At 48.6% G+C, this 16,319-nt stretch overlaps 8 protein-coding genes across 8 annotated transcripts; 4 read left to right on the top strand and 4 right to left on the bottom strand.

Annotated features, from left to right (window-relative positions):
- Nucleotides 1-4: 4 nt before the first annotated feature.
- BO88DRAFT_308498 (phytanoyl-CoA dioxygenase family protein) lies at nucleotides 5-943 on the bottom strand (the record flags this gene model as incomplete). Its single annotated transcript, XM_025702442.1, has 3 exons — nucleotides 5-185; nucleotides 245-480; nucleotides 518-943. Coding segments are annotated over 3 exons (843 nt in total), but the record flags the coding sequence as incomplete, so codon positions are not given.
- Nucleotides 944-2,479: 1,536 nt separating this feature from the next.
- On the bottom strand, nucleotides 2,480-3,459 carry BO88DRAFT_427105 (glycosyltransferase family 34 protein; the record flags this gene model as incomplete). The annotated part of the gene is made up of 3 exons (XM_025708958.1): nucleotides 2,480-3,062; nucleotides 3,138-3,387; nucleotides 3,444-3,459. 3 exons carry the CDS (start codon nucleotides 3,457-3,459, stop codon nucleotides 2,480-2,482), a joined length of 849 nt encoding a protein of 282 aa, XP_025561156.1.
- Nucleotides 3,460-5,326: 1,867 nt separating this feature from the next.
- Nucleotides 5,327-6,322, bottom strand: BO88DRAFT_416855 (uncharacterized protein; the record flags this gene model as incomplete). Its single annotated transcript, XM_025708277.1, has 2 exons — nucleotides 5,327-5,891; nucleotides 5,961-6,322. The coding sequence occupies 2 exons, from the start codon at nucleotides 6,320-6,322 to the stop codon at nucleotides 5,327-5,329; spliced, it is 927 nt and encodes a 308-aa protein (XP_025561155.1).
- A 762-nt stretch (nucleotides 6,323-7,084) lies between these two features.
- BO88DRAFT_427103 (glycoside hydrolase family 47 protein) lies at nucleotides 7,085-8,917 on the top strand (the record flags this gene model as incomplete). Its single annotated transcript, XM_025708957.1, has 4 exons — nucleotides 7,085-7,370; nucleotides 7,427-8,050; nucleotides 8,104-8,766; nucleotides 8,850-8,917. 4 exons carry the CDS (start codon nucleotides 7,085-7,087, stop codon nucleotides 8,915-8,917), a joined length of 1,641 nt encoding a protein of 546 aa, XP_025561154.1.
- A 361-nt stretch (nucleotides 8,918-9,278) lies between these two features.
- Nucleotides 9,279-10,235, bottom strand: BO88DRAFT_455378 (uncharacterized protein; the record flags this gene model as incomplete). Its single annotated transcript, XM_025710862.1, has 4 exons — nucleotides 9,279-9,630; nucleotides 9,722-9,763; nucleotides 9,823-9,990; nucleotides 10,078-10,235. 4 exons carry the CDS (start codon nucleotides 10,233-10,235, stop codon nucleotides 9,279-9,281), a joined length of 720 nt encoding a protein of 239 aa, XP_025561153.1.
- A 1,407-nt stretch (nucleotides 10,236-11,642) lies between these two features.
- Nucleotides 11,643-12,313, top strand: BO88DRAFT_406245 (uncharacterized protein). The gene has a single exon (XM_025707109.1). The coding sequence runs from the start codon at nucleotides 11,743-11,745 to the stop codon at nucleotides 12,214-12,216; it is 474 nt and encodes a 157-aa protein (XP_025561152.1). The 5' UTR covers nucleotides 11,643-11,742; the 3' UTR covers nucleotides 12,217-12,313.
- A 1,428-nt stretch (nucleotides 12,314-13,741) lies between these two features.
- Nucleotides 13,742-14,763, top strand: BO88DRAFT_406243 (uncharacterized protein). The gene is made up of 2 exons (XM_025707108.1): nucleotides 13,742-14,334; nucleotides 14,405-14,763. Exons 1-2 carry the CDS (start codon nucleotides 14,172-14,174, stop codon nucleotides 14,557-14,559), a joined length of 318 nt encoding a protein of 105 aa, XP_025561151.1. The 5' UTR covers nucleotides 13,742-14,171; the 3' UTR covers nucleotides 14,560-14,763.
- A 483-nt stretch (nucleotides 14,764-15,246) lies between these two features.
- BO88DRAFT_391851 (SDR family NAD(P)-dependent oxidoreductase) lies at nucleotides 15,247-16,117 on the top strand (the record flags this gene model as incomplete). Its single annotated transcript, XM_025705026.1, has 2 exons — nucleotides 15,247-15,366; nucleotides 15,434-16,117. 2 exons carry the CDS (start codon nucleotides 15,247-15,249, stop codon nucleotides 16,115-16,117), a joined length of 804 nt encoding a protein of 267 aa, XP_025561150.1.
- Between the last annotated feature and the right edge of the window lie 202 nt (nucleotides 16,118-16,319).

Here is a 16,319-nt window from a genome sequence, read left to right as displayed (position 1 = left end):
CATTCATTGGATCCTGATAATGCATGAAGCCAACACCTGGCTCGCAGACCCCATACCCTAGAAGTCTCTGGGCTTGGGGCTTCATGCTCTTGACTCGTTCCTTTGGAACGACCAAGAACTGGTTCTCGGCCGGACGCAGCGTTGGCTTGCAGAGGAAGATTCCCACCGTTTCGCGGTAATCGTTTCTATGTGTCGGATCGGTCACCAAAGTGCAACATAAGATACGAGGAAAGGAGCAACATACTCAGTGACATTCGCACCACCAGCATGATACAGATTACCCAAGAAAATAAACGCATCACCGGGCTCCAGTTCCGCAGGAACGGCTTCCTCATCTAATGGTTGCCGCTCCGAGCCCCAGAGATGTGAACCTGGAATGGCAACGGTCGCTCCATTCTCCTTGGTTGTCTTCGTCAATGCAGTCACACAACCAATCATCACTGGCAATTGAGCGTCATGTGGATGATAGTCACTGCTATCCTGTCAGCCTACTAGCCAGGCATAGGTCCCTGCAGACATACTTATCATCACGATGAAGCACCTGCTGCTTGCTTCCGGGTGTCACCCGGAACCCAGCCGTGCTAGAGATGATCGGCTTTCCGGACACCGTCACCTTATGATCGCCCCTCCAGAAGGAATAGCTGGATGAGGCAAGTGCATTGGCGACGCTGATATAGGTTGGATTGCAAGCCAAGTCGACGCAGGCATCTGAGATGCCTAGCAGGCCGGTAGCACGCTGGGTGGTTGGAGGGAATAAGCCATACTTGTCTGGTATATCTTTATCAAAGTGTGGCTTCAGATCTTGTTTGATCTGTCCGGCTGCATCACGAGTGATGAGATTTTCCACGATTACGCCTCCGTCTCGACGGATTGCCTCGATGATGACATCAGTAGAGGTAGCGGTAGCATTGAAGCGTGCGAAGGAAGCCTTCTTATCGTCGGAGGTAGCAGGAGCAATCATTGTGACCAATAGATGGATTTCCAGATGAATGAATATGATAGAGGCAATCAAGAGACGATGCTTCTGTCTCGAAAAACATAGTGGATATACTCGACCTTATATAGCCTATCGAGCCTGATACAGAAACTGTATCTACAACCCCTTATTACTACTAGTATTACCAGCTACCCCTCTCAAATGCAACACAACACCCCTCGACAAACCATCCCATAAACCTTCTCCTCCCGAACCTCGTATAGACAAGTAAAACCCAACCCCAATCCGGCAATATACGTGAGAAAGCTTATCCCCGCAAAGGATTCTCTTACCCACCCGCTCATAGAAATCGAAAACTGTGGGGTAAAGGGAGAGCCAATCATGCACTGACACCCATTCGGCATTTGACTACTAGTAAGAATTGAAAACTGCATCCGTAGTGCTTGCATTCTATTTGTTAAGGAATCATGTATTACTATGGGCCGAGTACGTATTTTCTGACTAGAAGAAGACCGACTACGGGCTTACGTTAGTGGTTATTTAGTTTCGAGACATGAACGTCGTCCCCTTCCGGGCGGAATATTTTACTAGCACTTGTACTTAGTACTTATGCTCTAATGGCTGCGTTACCGACTGTTGGTGAGCAACTCTACTATGATGGTGTGTGTGTGTGTGTGTGTGTGTGTGTGCCTGTCTCTGGACTCTTGGGTTATTACGTATAACTTACTAGTTTGGCTGGAAAGAAAGTGATACCAGGGTAGTAACTGACCATGGCGTTCCTAGGTCTAGGTGATACTATAAGACGAATGATGGAAGCACAGCCCATGTTGGAATCTGCAATTAAATCATGTGCTATGAAACCATACTCAGCCACACACGAGGCATTAAAATGCAACTAATAATAACGCCCATGATGCAGGCGACATCTACATGAATATGTTATGGCGACTAGTACTACGATCTAAGCATGTCTGAGCAGGGATCGAACATTATTGAGACAATTTGACCTGACCAATGGAATTAAATTCCATTGATATTCTTATACCTGATTATGCCCACTAATATATCCTGGCCAACAGGATATGTTGTGTAAGCGCCGTGGTTAGTGGTAGTTACCGCCAACCCAACTAACTAAGCAATTGTGATCAGCGGCTCCGGCCGAAAGGAGCCGCTTTTGGGTGGGGAGGTGTACACTTTTCTCCACGCACTGTGGTTATGAGCACGCGTTGGGAGTAGATCAGTTTGTCTACATAGTTGGGTGGTCGTTGGTTGGTAGTATGACATATGGGACCATGGAGGAGTATTGGAGATATGATAACTTCAAAAAGTCTGCATTGAGATGTGGTATCATGGGGTTTGTTAGAGCAAAAGCAACGATAACCCCCTCAGGAACAGTGGATTAGTCGTACAATCATGGTGTTTGTTGTCACAAAACATTGTCGCCTTCACAAATGTGCCAGCACTAGATGAGCGATATTTGCGACAAGAAGCCAAACGGTTCATTTTGTATACAGAAAATGTGAATTTCTGGGACCAGCCCGATCAAGCAAGGTTGTCGGACGACTCTGGTGTATCCCCAAATAACAACTCATGTCTGTCCCGCCAAAAGTTGGTTATCTCTTTCATATATCCCGTCTTCTGAAGAGGTAATTCCCATTCTGGGGTATGCGCTTCGGCTACCTTGAGGTAGGGGTCCATGATCTCGTCAAACCGATCTGGCGGTGCTCCGGGGAAGTGAACCAGAAGGTCGCCATGATGTACTTGGGAGTCCACGGGGCGATCGGGGTTGAGGTCAACAGCATCGGCGTTTCGCGGGTAGGCATTGAACCATCGCAAGGGGTAAAAAACGATAGAACGGCGGAAGTATTCGTGCTCAAGGATAACGTTATCCATGGCGGACTGGTCGGCAAATAATAGGCTAACCTCGGGATGTGCTGTTGGGTAGGCAAGTGTAGCAGAGAGCAATTCTACGGCCCACTGATTGACGCGGATAAAGAAAACTCCGTTATTCATGCCGTTCCAGTCGCTTGTCATGAGGAGATGAGTATCGTCGAATTGAGGAGGTGGGAGGAAGATGTCGAGGGGAATGTTGGGGTTCATAAGGATAGTGTCTCCATCAAACCAACTATTTGTTGGGAAACTTGGTTAGTTCACGGTAGTGATAACCGAGTCTCCTTACATGCTGGTTTGGCAAACTCACAATAACCATTTGGCTTGATCTTCCTCTGGCTTTTCCATTTCCTCTACGAGGGCTGATAAGAGAATGGCGGGTTTACTCCAGTATCCCCCAAGGATGGGTTTGCGCAGCACGGTCATAGGATATCCGAATTTGAGTGAATGATCCTCATGGGTCTTTAAACCTCGATAATAAGAGGTTCTGTTACCATAGACCATAGTGACCTTGCGGATTACAGGTTGAGACTCTGATGTTTGTGCCTCGTGAGGGCTTTCTGGGAAGGTCAGCCTTATACGAATTACAACGTAACTTAGAATGAAGTAAACTCACGGAATTGGGAGAACATCTTCATCAGGCCAATAACGACCATGAAAGCCATCACCACATTAGATAACGACCTGAGCCAGAATCGCTGGCTCCGGCCCATCGTGAAGTATGCACGGTGCATGGTGGGCTCTTTCATTCTGATTCCATTCCTGGTGGGCGAGATCGCAATAGAAGGGTGAAAGCATGGTGCGCAATTTAGGGCGGAGAGGGCACCCATATAACCAAGCCAATTTACAGCCTACCCTGAGCAAGTAGCAGGGTAGACACTACAACCCCAACGGATAGCATGGGTATTTGGGGTCCTGGCCATTGATTGATCGCTGGATGACGGCGCCGGTCCTGCAGCTAACCTATGGCCATTGTCGAATGTGGTAAGAATCTGCGGGATGTTGGTTGCGCGCCGCTCGCCTCCATCTGTTGATTGACAGACAACAATGGGCCGCGAATGCCCTTTTGGGGTTAGAGATTGCTTAGGTAGGGGATCCGGCCTGCTCGGATAGCGACTAGGCCAAGCACTAAACAGCGGCTGAGCCGAACTAAGGGGTGCACGAATGTTAGAGGCCTATCAAGTCAGCTGGGATGACTGTGCAGGGGTCCATTGATGTAGGGATCTTGTAACACCGAATGAGATTGTTCGACGTAGCGCGGAGGCAGTGTGATAGCACCGCTTGTTCTTAGTGCCACCCATAAATTAGACTAAGGGTCCCATCCTAATATAACGATTACCCCTCGCGCCTTTGCTAACCGAAATGCAACCGGAAGATCGCCGAGGGCGCCTGACCACAGGAGAGAAAAGCAAAAAGGGGATATGTCAGCCTTACCATTTGCAGGATCATGCACATGCATGAAAGATGACAAAAGCTGACACTTATATGAAGAAATTGAATAGAATCGCAGGATCATGTTGAGCCGATCGTCCGAGTGAGAAGGAAGAAGAGGAGCAAGTGACTTCCGCGCGCTAAGCTGGCAGCTCGGAATAGCTTCCCTCCCCGGAACTGCCCGGGGCCTAGTTGGTCCGTGGTCGTAGGCCAGTGCTCTCCATTCTCCTGTTAAGGACTCGCTTGAGTTTAGCTTAGCTCCAGGACGGGCCGGAATCCACGCGGGATTCGGGCGGATTCATGATGCGTCTGTTTTTCGGAGGTACATGAACATGTTCGATTTACATTCACAAGAATGCTCAACGATGAATTTATAGGTGTGAAAGTAACACATTGACTGAGATCACAATTTATTGAGTTGCTGCTCCAAGTTATTCCTCGACTAACTCTATGAGGCAGGTAGTTATCTGGTGTGTGTCCCTAAGAAAAGACTAAGGCTGCACGTGCAAGGTACCGTTGACCCCGGGGCCAGTTGCCCTGGCCATTAAGCGCATAGACCACGGTGGACGGCTAAATAAATGGTGTATGAATGGTGTGATAAATATTACTGCGTAGGGTGTAGGTGGTATACTAAAGTTGGCGGCGCATGTTAGTTTGTTATGAGCGTAGTCTAGTTTCTAGATAGTTGCGACGGCCTAATGCAGCCATTAGTGCGGTCCTGGACCCAACGTTCATTCCTCCGTGATAATGAACCATGACAGGGTTGTGTTTCATCTTAATTCTGGGCTGTGTGCTCTGATAAGCCAGTGAAAAGATCTGGTCGTTATATCTTGTTTTCGAGATAATATTCTTAGCACGCTTTATGTTGTAGGGGAATGTGGCCATTTCCGGCCCTTGCCAGATTTGATTGAGAGCTATATGTAGTCTCATTAACAATGGTATTCTTCCTTGAAATTAAATATACTCTGTAGACGCCATTATCATGCACCCAGAAAATATAGGTGATAAATATGTACAAATATAGAAAGAGACAAGAACGTGCGAAATTTCAGTTCAAAGTTTTTATATTCACCTCTCGCCCATTTCCACAGGTGATGAAGCCCACGCATCACCGGGCATACCCCTATACCCTGGTAACTCAGCGGGCTTCGTATTTCTTGCAAATGGCGGATAGTATGCGTAGGCAGCGACCGGCTGTTGACTGTTTACGGCGAGACGTTTCCGCTGGTTGAAAAGTAATAAAGCCAGGATCAAAGCAATTATGCCCACTGCGCCCACCCCAACACCAATGCCAATTCCAGCTTTGGCACCAGTGCTCAGGGTATTCCCAGAAGTTGAAGTATTGTCCTGTGCTGTTGATGGAACCGAAGTTAAAGTGGATGAGGAGGTGGACGCGGTCGCCGTTGACGTAGATGTGGCTGTTGCTGTGGCCGTGACGGGATACTTTATTTCCCAGCCAACTATATCGATTGCCCCAACGGTCGAATCCGTTGTCAATGTCGTTGTCGCTATTGACCATGCTGTATGGTCACTTAATGGCGTTGATCCATATGTTAAAGTCTGCCCGGAATAAACGCTTGACATGCACCTTCCTGTTACCTGCCCGACTGTTCCCTGAGACAGGAAGTAACCTCTGTTTGTGTGTGGTCAGTATGTTGTTTGTAGAATGGAATGTAAATCCTTGTAGATGGAGTGCACTTACGATGGGCAACACATCCATAGCGTGCTGTATTCATTCTTAATCGATGATGCGACCGTTGGCCACGACTCCGGTCCAGTGAACGGCCCAATCTCCATCTGTGTGTGATATTGACCTCCAACACCGAGCAGAGCTTGTTCCCACCAAGTGACCATTTGAGGTGGACAACATCGAGCATTGGTGTCTATGTCAAGCATATATCCAGGATCCCAGGCCATGAGACTCGGCCCGTCAAGGCGAAACTTGCTTTCGCATCCCGAGGAAGCCGTCCATACCGAGGTGAGTGGCATGTAGGATGTGACGGTACCGCTACTATCCGTCTCGGGAGGATAGTTGGATTCAGTCGTGTCCATGCTGACACTCATTCTGACGATATATGGTGACTTTTCGTCACGATACCCGTATTATCGCGTCGGAGGGTCTGTCCAAATCCGTTTGACGACCTGCTCATGCAGACAGAAGGTGCTTGAAGTCGGTCGCAATATCGAGAGAAAGAGAGAGATGTCACGGCAGCCGCAGTATAGCGATGGTAAGTTTCAGACTCCTAAAGTCCTCGCAGAAGACCCAGTAGCAAATGTCGGGTCGCCAACCTCATATAGGCAGTGCTTTAAGCGCCCAATACCTTTCCGGGAGCGTCTTGGATCCATATTTACACTAAATAAGCCTAATGATGCAGCTTCCAGCCCGATCGACATTGCGAGGGGTACTCGATAACGAGTGCCAATCGCTAAGCGCCATAGCCACAAAGAAGGCATGCACCACTATACCTTTTCAGCCGTTGGAGCTATGAGATGGTGACCTGTAGCCATCACAAACAGCGGCGCCAATCTAGCGTTGCTGCTAACGGATAGTACCCTTACCCCCGCCCACTCCATTGACATAGCCAATGGGGGAGCTGTGAACATGTCCGAGCTGTTAGATATGCTAGGAGTGGGGATGGCGGGTGCTGCTCGCAAATTGGAGCCATCCTGTAGCCGCCAGCACGTCCATGTGTGCGCCGCATTTTCCTGCTCAGTGCATGGGATCTGGGTAAGCTTTCTTTATTCAGGGAGTGTTGTTAAACATCACACCTGGCATGGTTTCCGATCAGTTATCGACGTGTGACTTCCATACCCACCACTGATTCCATGGCTTGTAGCGACACAGATAGTCGAGGGAATAAGCGCCGACTGTATGCACCAACTCCGGACACTGGCACTTGGCGCTATTTGTTTCCATCCCCTTCAAAAGCTTCAGCGTCCCTAGTCGCAATATTGGCTTTCATTGTGGGATGGTGCTTCCACTTCTTGAGCCTAGATACACTGCTCGGACCATCTCCTTCAGTCCACAACGACACCTACTGGGAAAGCCATAGAGAGGAGGTTCGAACAGCCTTCATCACAAGCTGGGATGCATACGCAAAATACGCTTGGGGTGAGTGACGAACGGCATTGCATCAAACCTAAGAAATAGAAAATTCAACCTTCGAGCAGGACAAGACCGATTCCATCCGTTGTCAAAAAGGGGCTCTCAGATGAGCCCCAATGGCCTGGGATGGATAATCGTAGACAGCCTGGATACGCTGATGATCATGAACCTCACAACTCGCCTATCAGACGCTCGACAATGGCTTGAAAAGAATTTGACATATGATCAAGACCAAGACGTGAATACATTCGAGACCACAATACGTATGCTCGGGGGCCTGCTGTCTGCTCATTACCTATCCACTCAGCTTCCAGATGCTTCCTTCGGGCGGGATTCCGTTTACCTGTCCAAGGCAGTCGACTTAGCAGACCGACTGCTCGCAGCATATGACTCGGGATCGGGGATCCCTTATGCTAGCGTCAACCTAGCAAAACGAGAAGGAATCCGCTCGCATGCTGATGGCGGGGCTTCATCTACCGCCGAAGCAGCTACCGTGCAGTTGGAGATGAAGTACCTATCCCATCTAACGGGAGACACTGTGTATTGGAATAAAGCTGAAAAGGTTATGGAGGTACTCGATAGCCGCGGTGTGAAAGATGGTCTTGTACCTATCTTTGTGAATCCAGATACTGGAAGGTTCCGGCATAAGACAATTCGGCTCGGAAGCCGTGGCGATTCGTACTATGGTAAGTCCGCATGTCCATTCCCACACGTTGAATACAGGCTCATATAGACATAGAATATTTAGTAAAGCAATACCTGCAGACCAACGAATCTATCTACGGGGAGATGTGGGAAGAGGCACTCGCAGGGATTCAGAAGAATCTTGTTACCTTCACCAAGCACTCCAACCTCCAATACATAGCAGAGCTTCCAGGCGGCATTGGTGGTCGTCTTTCCCCGAAGATGGACCACCTCGTTTGCTTTCTCCCAGGATCCATCGCAATCGGGGCTACGGGCGGGTTGACTGAAGCCGAGGCCCGCAGAACTGGACACTGGAATGCTCAAAAAGAGGAGCAGATGCGTCTCGCTAGGGGGCTAACGAAGACATGCTGGGCGCAATACGCAGTCACAGAGACGGGGCTAGCACCGGAAATTGTATGGTTCGAGACAGATGATTCCGACCTTGAGCCATCTTCCAATTCAAATATGTCTCGACCCTCAAGCAGAGACGACATTAACTCCTGGATTAAGGATATCAACATCCGACTAATAGATGCCGATAACTTACAACGCCCAGAGACTGTCGAGAGCCTCTTCTTAATGTATCGTGTTACGAAAGATCCGATATATCGACAATGGGGATGGGAGATCTTCAAGGCATTCCAAAAGCACACGCGGGTTAAGGACGGGGAAGGTTATACATCTCTTAGTGATGTCACGATAGTTCCTCCGAAGAGACGTGATAAACCTTGAAATACCTCTATCTCCTCTTCTCACCAAGTGATTTTCTCCCATTGACTGACGTGGTGTTCAACACCGAAGCTCATGTGTTTCCACGTCTACATCAGGCAGAGTACAAGACTGGCTGGACCAGAAAGCGGAGGTTATGAGACTGGCAAGTTTCCATGACATTGTGAGAGGAATTTTTATCAAGACTGGGGTGTGAGTATGAACATCTGAGCTTCAATTTAGGTATATAAGGGGACAGAGCCACCGAAATATATATCCACCTGACACATGTATGCTATGGCAGCGATCGGTGTAGAAGAAATAATCGTCCTTTTTTCCGTCCGCATTCAACAAGCGTTTCCGACGTAAAGGGTCAATGCCTGGCAGTTTTGACTTGTAATCGGCCAAACCCACCCAAGATCCAAAAGGTATCACACTGTACATGTGCAGAACCCGCATTCAAATTTCTGCCAATGTATCGGGAGACTAGACCAGCGCCGCCCACAACCCGAGATAACAAGCTCAATACAGAATAAGACCATACCGTATTGCCGAGCTCAACTCAAACGGCATCTTCAGCATATGCAACAAACACCGTTCCAATACCTCGGTTTCGCTAGATGACTTGAGCATGTAGCGCTTTGCATACATGGCCAGAAAGGTGCGAAGATTATTGGTATCTCCCGACGGGACCATCATATAGCCGGCAACCTCATGCGACAGATTCAGTGCATCACCGGGGAGGTATACGTCGCTCATGCGGGATATGGCCCGACCGAATCGGGGAACGAATAGATGAAGCATAGATTTCAGATACTCATAGTCCTGGAAGGAGGCTTGCTCAACACCAGTTCGGCCGAGGATTAATAGGGTGCTGACGCGGGACATTAGAGAGGAGAAACCTTGGTAATATTTGACAGCAAGCAGATTTTCGATAGGAAAGAAAAAGGCTTAGGTACACATACACGTAAGATACATTCTCGCTGCTTGGGGTATCTGCATGGTCACTGTATTTGTTCAGTCATTCTCGTTCCGACGGAGATGTCAAGGTCGGGTAAAGACCCACCGTGGTATTTCGGCGAACAGTAATGTAGGGATAGAAACATTCATCAGCATCTTTTCTACAAAGAGCTGCTTTGGTATGTACGCATCTTCCTTCCCATCGACGGATTTCAAGGTGCGATTAATGAACTGGTACTGTGAGGTGGGTTGATCTGGGCTGTCGTCGAAAATGCTAGTAAGAAGTCAGTGTTTCGGCCGACAGGGGCGCGTAATCGAAGGTAAGCGCATTGTCGGGATAAAGTCTGCTTTGCTTGCTTACATCTCTCCATGAGTATTTTGTACTAGCACTTTCGCCTCCACCGAGAAGTTGTCAGGGGGAGGTAGTTGGGAATGACCTCCATGAAGGAATAAATACCGCATGGAGCCCTTCCCGCCCGATGCGTACAACGCATCGTCCGAGCAACACATATCAGGCATAATGGAAGTCGTAATGCTCACAGATATGGGTGAATTAGACAGTCGGACAGGTGCAGGTACCTGTTTCGTGGTCACCGTATCGTTCGCGGCATTCCCATGCGGAAGCGTGATGATCACGGGTATTTTGAAGAGCTGACAAACAGATACACACGTGGCCCCATCCCACTATTCTATTTATAAAACAATGAGGAGAGTCCCGTAGTACTAAACATCATTAGCTCAATTATTCTTCTCGACTGGGGAGCACGATTCACCGCAGGCTCGGAAGCTCGGATGGCTCGGGGCGTCGCCACAAAAGGATTGAATCGCCTCCTTTAACGTTAACTCACTCAGCGTTGGTCTGTAACTTCTATCGTAACCCCACCTAACTGAGTATCAAAATATCTACCCCAGACTCATCTAGTGATCTGAGTCACCGGCTGGCTATGCCAAAATGCGCTAATGACCCGCAATGATTGTTCAAGCTCTGTCGCAGCCGAGGAGAAACAAGAATCAAGCCACAAATCAGAACACACAGACGTCGCAAGGATGTCTTATCGAGATAGTTTGAGACCTGCTCAGAACCAGGGGACCAACGACATATCAGTTCTTGATATTAATCTTTATGTTAACTTCGTTATGATATGCGTAAGGGAAAAAGAGTGGCCGTCAAGCCAGACCACTTCATGTCGGAACATTTAGTGGAGGTAAATGAGTTCTTCATATCATGTTTCCGGGACCAAACATACCAGCTCGGATGGCCAGCATCATGCAGAAGCCAGTCAGCCAGAATTGCATGCAGGAACAGTGCAGCGCCTGCCACACTATTGCCCTGCGACAGCTTCTCCTTGTGATTGATCGCGTAGTCACGCACCTTCGTGATAACAACAGTATGGAATGCATTCGAGTACCCGCTGGCTTCTGCCCAAACTCAGCCACGCGATATCCCTGAGCGGATGGGAATAGGGGCTCACAGGTTGGCTTAGTGTCAAATCAGACCCGCGTGGTCTGTAGGGCCTTGGCATGATGTTAGCTTTGCAGGGGTGTCGGTCATCACTCTCCAACATTTAGTAATCGCACTCCGTCGGCAAACGCCCAAGTGGATGGTCCTGCGTTTCACTGTAATTCATTCTTACTGTTATCATGTGATGACCGGTGTTTACTTTCTTCTCAGCTGTCAATGAGCACAGGCGTTGAACGAAGCTGAACCACTGACGACGTAACCTCGGACACGCTATGAGCTTAGACCCGAGTTGATAACCTTTAGTCAAGACGACTAACGCAGGCTTTCCCGCTATGAATATATAATCCCACAAGTGTCGCTTAGGATTACCACATCCACTTTTCATTCACTTGCTCGCCACATATCCTTGCAAATGTGGCGCAGCTTCCGCCTCAGCTGCTGGAAGAACACCCTGAACATGAGGGGTACAGTGCCCACTACCCAGTATACATCTGCAACTGGGTCGCACCAACCGACTTCACTCTTTTATACGTCTTTTTAATACTCTCCATCACTGTCACCCATATGGCCCTGCACTTAGAGCCCAACGGTCTCTACCTCCTCCTAGCAGATCGAGAGTCCAGCTCGACATTCCACTGGGGTCTCTGCCTTGCCAAATCCCCGACCGATGGCACCATTTTCAATATCATCAACTTCCCCAACCGAAATGTCTACAGCTATGAGATCAAGTTGGACCAAAAGGTCATCACTTCGAGGCAATACCTTCTGGCGCTGAAGGTGGGAGATCTGCACCCCGCACTGCACGGCCCGTTGGAGACCCGCTTGTCGCAGATCCCCATCCAGTACTCGACGCGCTTTCATGAAGCTATGACTTGTCGTGTTTGGGTGAAAGAGGCCCTCTTCGCATTGGATGATGAGGGCTACATTAAACTTGTTGAGAACATCAATGGTATTGAAGCGGAGGCTAGGTTTGCTGCGATGTTGAATAAAGCCAATGGAAAGAGAACTGTGAGCAAAAGTCGTGGATATGTCTTGTGATGCAGGAGTTGAGCAGTAATGGTTGGTCATTCAGTGTTGATATGTGGATACTAGTGATTTGCTGATTGGTAGTGCTTGATAGTACAGTTCTTGGAAGCGATGTTCATATCTTAACTGCCTGATCTGACCCTACCCTGTCTCCTTGACTATTGCGACCTTCATTCTCCTCTCAGCCGGAATAGAGGGGATAAAAGTCCATAGTAACTCAGGGTACTGGAGCACTGACTAGATCCAAGTCCTCAAGTGAATGGGGGTATAGTAATCAACAAGTCGTGCATAGGGAGGGAGAGGGTGGTCTCGTGATCAAATTTCCCCGCATTGGAACGGGCTTTTCTGCATCCTGCGGCGTTCTGAATTGATAAACCAACTCATCCCATATCGTCCCATCACATAAATAGATCTTTAAGTGCTACTTGGCCTTGAAAGTGTAACCGAACCTGCATCACATTCACTTTTTCTGCGTTGTTATTCGCTGAACGATTGTGTTGACAATAAGGGATAAGGCTGAAACTTCCAAGCCGATGCCAGAGCCAGTGGTGCAGATGTTAGTCCAAACCTTGCCCAGCCGGACCCTTCGGAAAATGCAGCGCTAGATGGGAAAATAACACGTTGGACTAGCCAGCATATGCCAGCACATCCGGATCTGTGATATCATATTTCCGGCTCTCCTTCGGTGCATCAACCGCCTTAGGTACTCAGCCTTATAGCACGCATAGATTATCCGTGACGAGAAAACCTGACGAAAACGAGCTTGAATGAAGAAGTTAGTAGATCAAGAAAGTCTCAGAATTACCTTGTGTCCTGACCTTGAACCCTATCGCGAGTCTGATACACACAAGGCTTTTGCTGCAAAGGTCATCGCGGGGGAAATTATGCGCCTGTCCTAACGTGCTTATTGGTTAGTAAGTCGACACCGGAATTTTAAGCACAACAGACTTTTCTTTTGTAAAAGACCCCAAGTCATGTGTGATCTTGGCCAGTATTGATAAACCCATTACTAGAGTCGGGACCTAAGTTAGCTTACTTAATACCTTATAGAGTATGTCCCTCTTTTGCTGCTCATTCATTTTGTGTAGTGAGCTACAGCGTTTTCGAGTTCGAGGTCGCATCGCTGAACTGCGTGCAGGCTTGGATGTTTACTGTGTAACGCATTGTTCCCCTCAAGTCTATGCCTCCTTGCTTGGACACCTTTCAAGGCAAATCATGCGTGCCCACAACATCCTTTCAATCAGCCTCACTACTACCCAACCCTCAGCTCAGCCGGCATACACAGTTCGTGTATGCCATCGAAGGATGATCTTTTGAACAATTACCAAGTCCAGTTTAGTGATTTCTAGTCTGTTTTCTATGTTGCGGTGTCGTCAAGCTAAGCCCCTTCTGAGAACAATGCCCGATATCTTATTCTCGCAACTGAAACAATGTGCCTCAATAGGCACCAGTACGAGGTTATGTCTCATCTGTCCTGTAGACATGGGCAGATCGAGTCACTAATCGGAGTTTGCGGGGCACCACGCGGCTCGTATAGTGCCGATCGGGCTTGATCTGAGTCAGACACGATCTGAACCCAAAATATCCAACTAATGAATGCCTTGAACATGTCTCGCTCTCGAACCAGTCAATTCTCGCTACGAGTGTCGTGGTGGGTTCAATAGTCACGGGTGGCTTGCCTGACAGCGGCGATCTTTCCGTGGCACCCAGTCCTATGACATCGATGCATCAGACCTGTAGATGCCTATTTTTGGTCTACCCAATTCGGAAACCACGAACACATCTAGAAGGAGAACATCATGGGGATCAAGCGGTGTGGGATTTTACTGAGCGAGTAGGAGCGACTGAAAACATATAAATGTCCCCGTCTCTCCATGTCACTTGAGAAGGAACATATCCCTCTAACCAGCATCTTCTCATCTCTTCAAAAACATCTCATACCAATTCATCCAAAGCACTTTTTCAAAATGAAGACCTCTTTCATCACCGCGGCTTGCTCTACCTTCGCTGCTCTGTCCAGCGCCGCTCCCACTGATAGCTCAACCTTCGAAGTCGCCATCACCTTCTGGGGCGCCGACGGTTCCTCGTTCTTTCAAACCTTCCCAGCTGACGATACCACTCATGCAATCAGTATGTCTTTGACTTAGTTACTCTTACTCCCGGACTTGAAGGACATGTATCTAACATTTTTCATCTACAGCCAACCAACTGTCAATTACCAAAATTTCCTCTGTCGGAGGCGGATTCTGCTCCTTCCAGGGAGTTGATGGTAGCACCACTGTGGTGGCTGGTGAGGTGACTGTGCCTGTCAGTCCCCCACAGACACAGGTGTCTGGAACCTGCGATATTCTGTAAATGTTGAGCAAGGACTTCCTATCGAGACGCGAAAGAACTTTCGACGATGATGAGTGCCTGTCGGTCTGGGCATGATTACCACCAGAGGACACGAATGGACGAATGGATCAATGACTCTATGTGATTAGCTTGACTGTATATGTTGGTTCTGCATTGGCTTGAAGTTTTGTTCGTATTGGGTGTGACTAGCAATGCAAATGATGACCTGAAATCCTTCAGCGCCAGCATGAATTTGACACTTGGAATTTTGTACACTGTAGGCCTGTTTTGCTCTTCATCCTTCGTCTCGTTCGCTCTTATCGCTTCTGTCTGAAATCGGTCGGTTGTGTAAGGCAATGTAGTGTGCAACAATGCTACTGTGCATTACGCAAAGACAATATCCTATAGTAGATTGATCGGTTTCCCCAGATCAACCTTGCCATTGCCCAACCACTGTAGTAAGCTCTGATCAATAGCACTGAATTAGCTAATGTCCATTTGGCCAATGTGCAATGGATGTGTCTAGAGGATTATGGCTCCGGAGTTACTGACTTATATCCTATACCCGAGGAATGACATCACGGTACAGCGTAAGCCGTTGTCTCATAGCTAGAATGTCCTACTATATATATCCCACTGACACAGGTCATTAACTGAACAACCCACGATCGACTAGTTCATGGAACCATCTTATTCTCCTCGTAAATAATGGATACATCGTCGTTTGAGTTTACTCTCCCACTTCATGGCAAGCTCGCCATCGTGACGGGCGCATCCCGCGGCATCGGCGCCAGCATCGCGTGGGAACTTGCACGTCGCGGTGCAAATGTAAGTAAGCCAATATACATACACAACCCCTTCCCTACATCATACCAAATAAACTAAAACCCTCCAGGTCTGCATGACTTACGTCTCCCCCAACAGCGCCCAATCCATCACCGACCTCCGCACCAAAATCAGCCAACTCCCTCACAACCCCAAAACATGGACCATCCAAGCGGACCTCTCCACACCCACCGGCGCCTCAGATCTAATCTCCGAACTCAAATCCCATCCCACCACCCCAACTCCTCTCAAAATAGACATTTTAGTCAACAACGCCGGCATCGAAATCGTCAACCCCCTCACCGAAATCACCATAGACGACTACAACACCATCTTCAACCTCAACGTCCGCGGCACCATGCTCATGACTCAGGCCGTGCTGCCGTACCTCCCACCCGAGGGTCACGGCCGAATCATCAACTTGAGTTCGGTGGGTGCAAGGTACGGTTTCAAGGGGATCAGTCTGTATATTGCGTCGAAGGCGGCGATTGAGGGGTTCACGCGCGCTTGGGCGGCCGAGTTGGGTGGGAATGGGACGACGGTTAATGCTGTTGCGCCGGGGCCGGTGCCGAGTGATTTGCTGGATAGGATTCCGAGGGAGATTGTGGAGGCGCAGATGGCTAGCACGCCGGTGGAGCAGAGGTTGGGAACGACGGGGGAGATTGGTAGTGTGGTGGCTTGGTTGGCGGGGAGGGATGCTTCGTGGGTTACTGGGCAGGTTGTCAGTGCGAGTGGGGGGTGGGCGATGTATTGATGGGATTTGAGGTGAGGCTGGGGGTGTAAGAAGTGTGGAAGCAGTATGTTTCTTGGGAGGAGATGGTGTCGAGGCACTAAGTAACCGCTAGACCAAAAACAATATAGATCAAAAACAATATATATATCGCGTCTAGTCAACCAAGCGATGGAGATATTATATTTGTCCCAACAGATGATGTTGTGCAGTTGCAATAATGGGT

The sequence above is a fragment of the Aspergillus vadensis genome, assembly GCF_003184925.1.
Source record: "Aspergillus vadensis CBS 113365 unplaced genomic scaffold BO88scaffold_17, whole genome shotgun sequence".
Classification (NCBI taxonomy): domain Eukaryota; kingdom Fungi; phylum Ascomycota; class Eurotiomycetes; order Eurotiales; family Aspergillaceae; genus Aspergillus; species Aspergillus vadensis.
Note: the sequence above shows the minus strand (reverse complement) of the source record. Positions and strands in the feature narration are given on the sequence as shown.

Bases quoted from the DNA above. Each gene is read 5' to 3' on its own strand.
- BO88DRAFT_406245 (XM_025707109.1), top strand. From the start codon at position 11,743: ATGGCCCTGCACTTAGAGCCCAACGGTCTCTACCTCCTCCTAGCAGAT.
- BO88DRAFT_406243 (XM_025707108.1), top strand. From the start codon at position 14,172: ATGAAGACCTCTTTCATCACCGCGGCTTGCTCTACCTTCGCTGCTCTG. The intron at 14,335-14,404 runs GTATGTCTTTGA...TTTCATCTACAG, and splicing joins CGATACCACTCATGCAATCA to CCAACCAACTGTCAATTACC.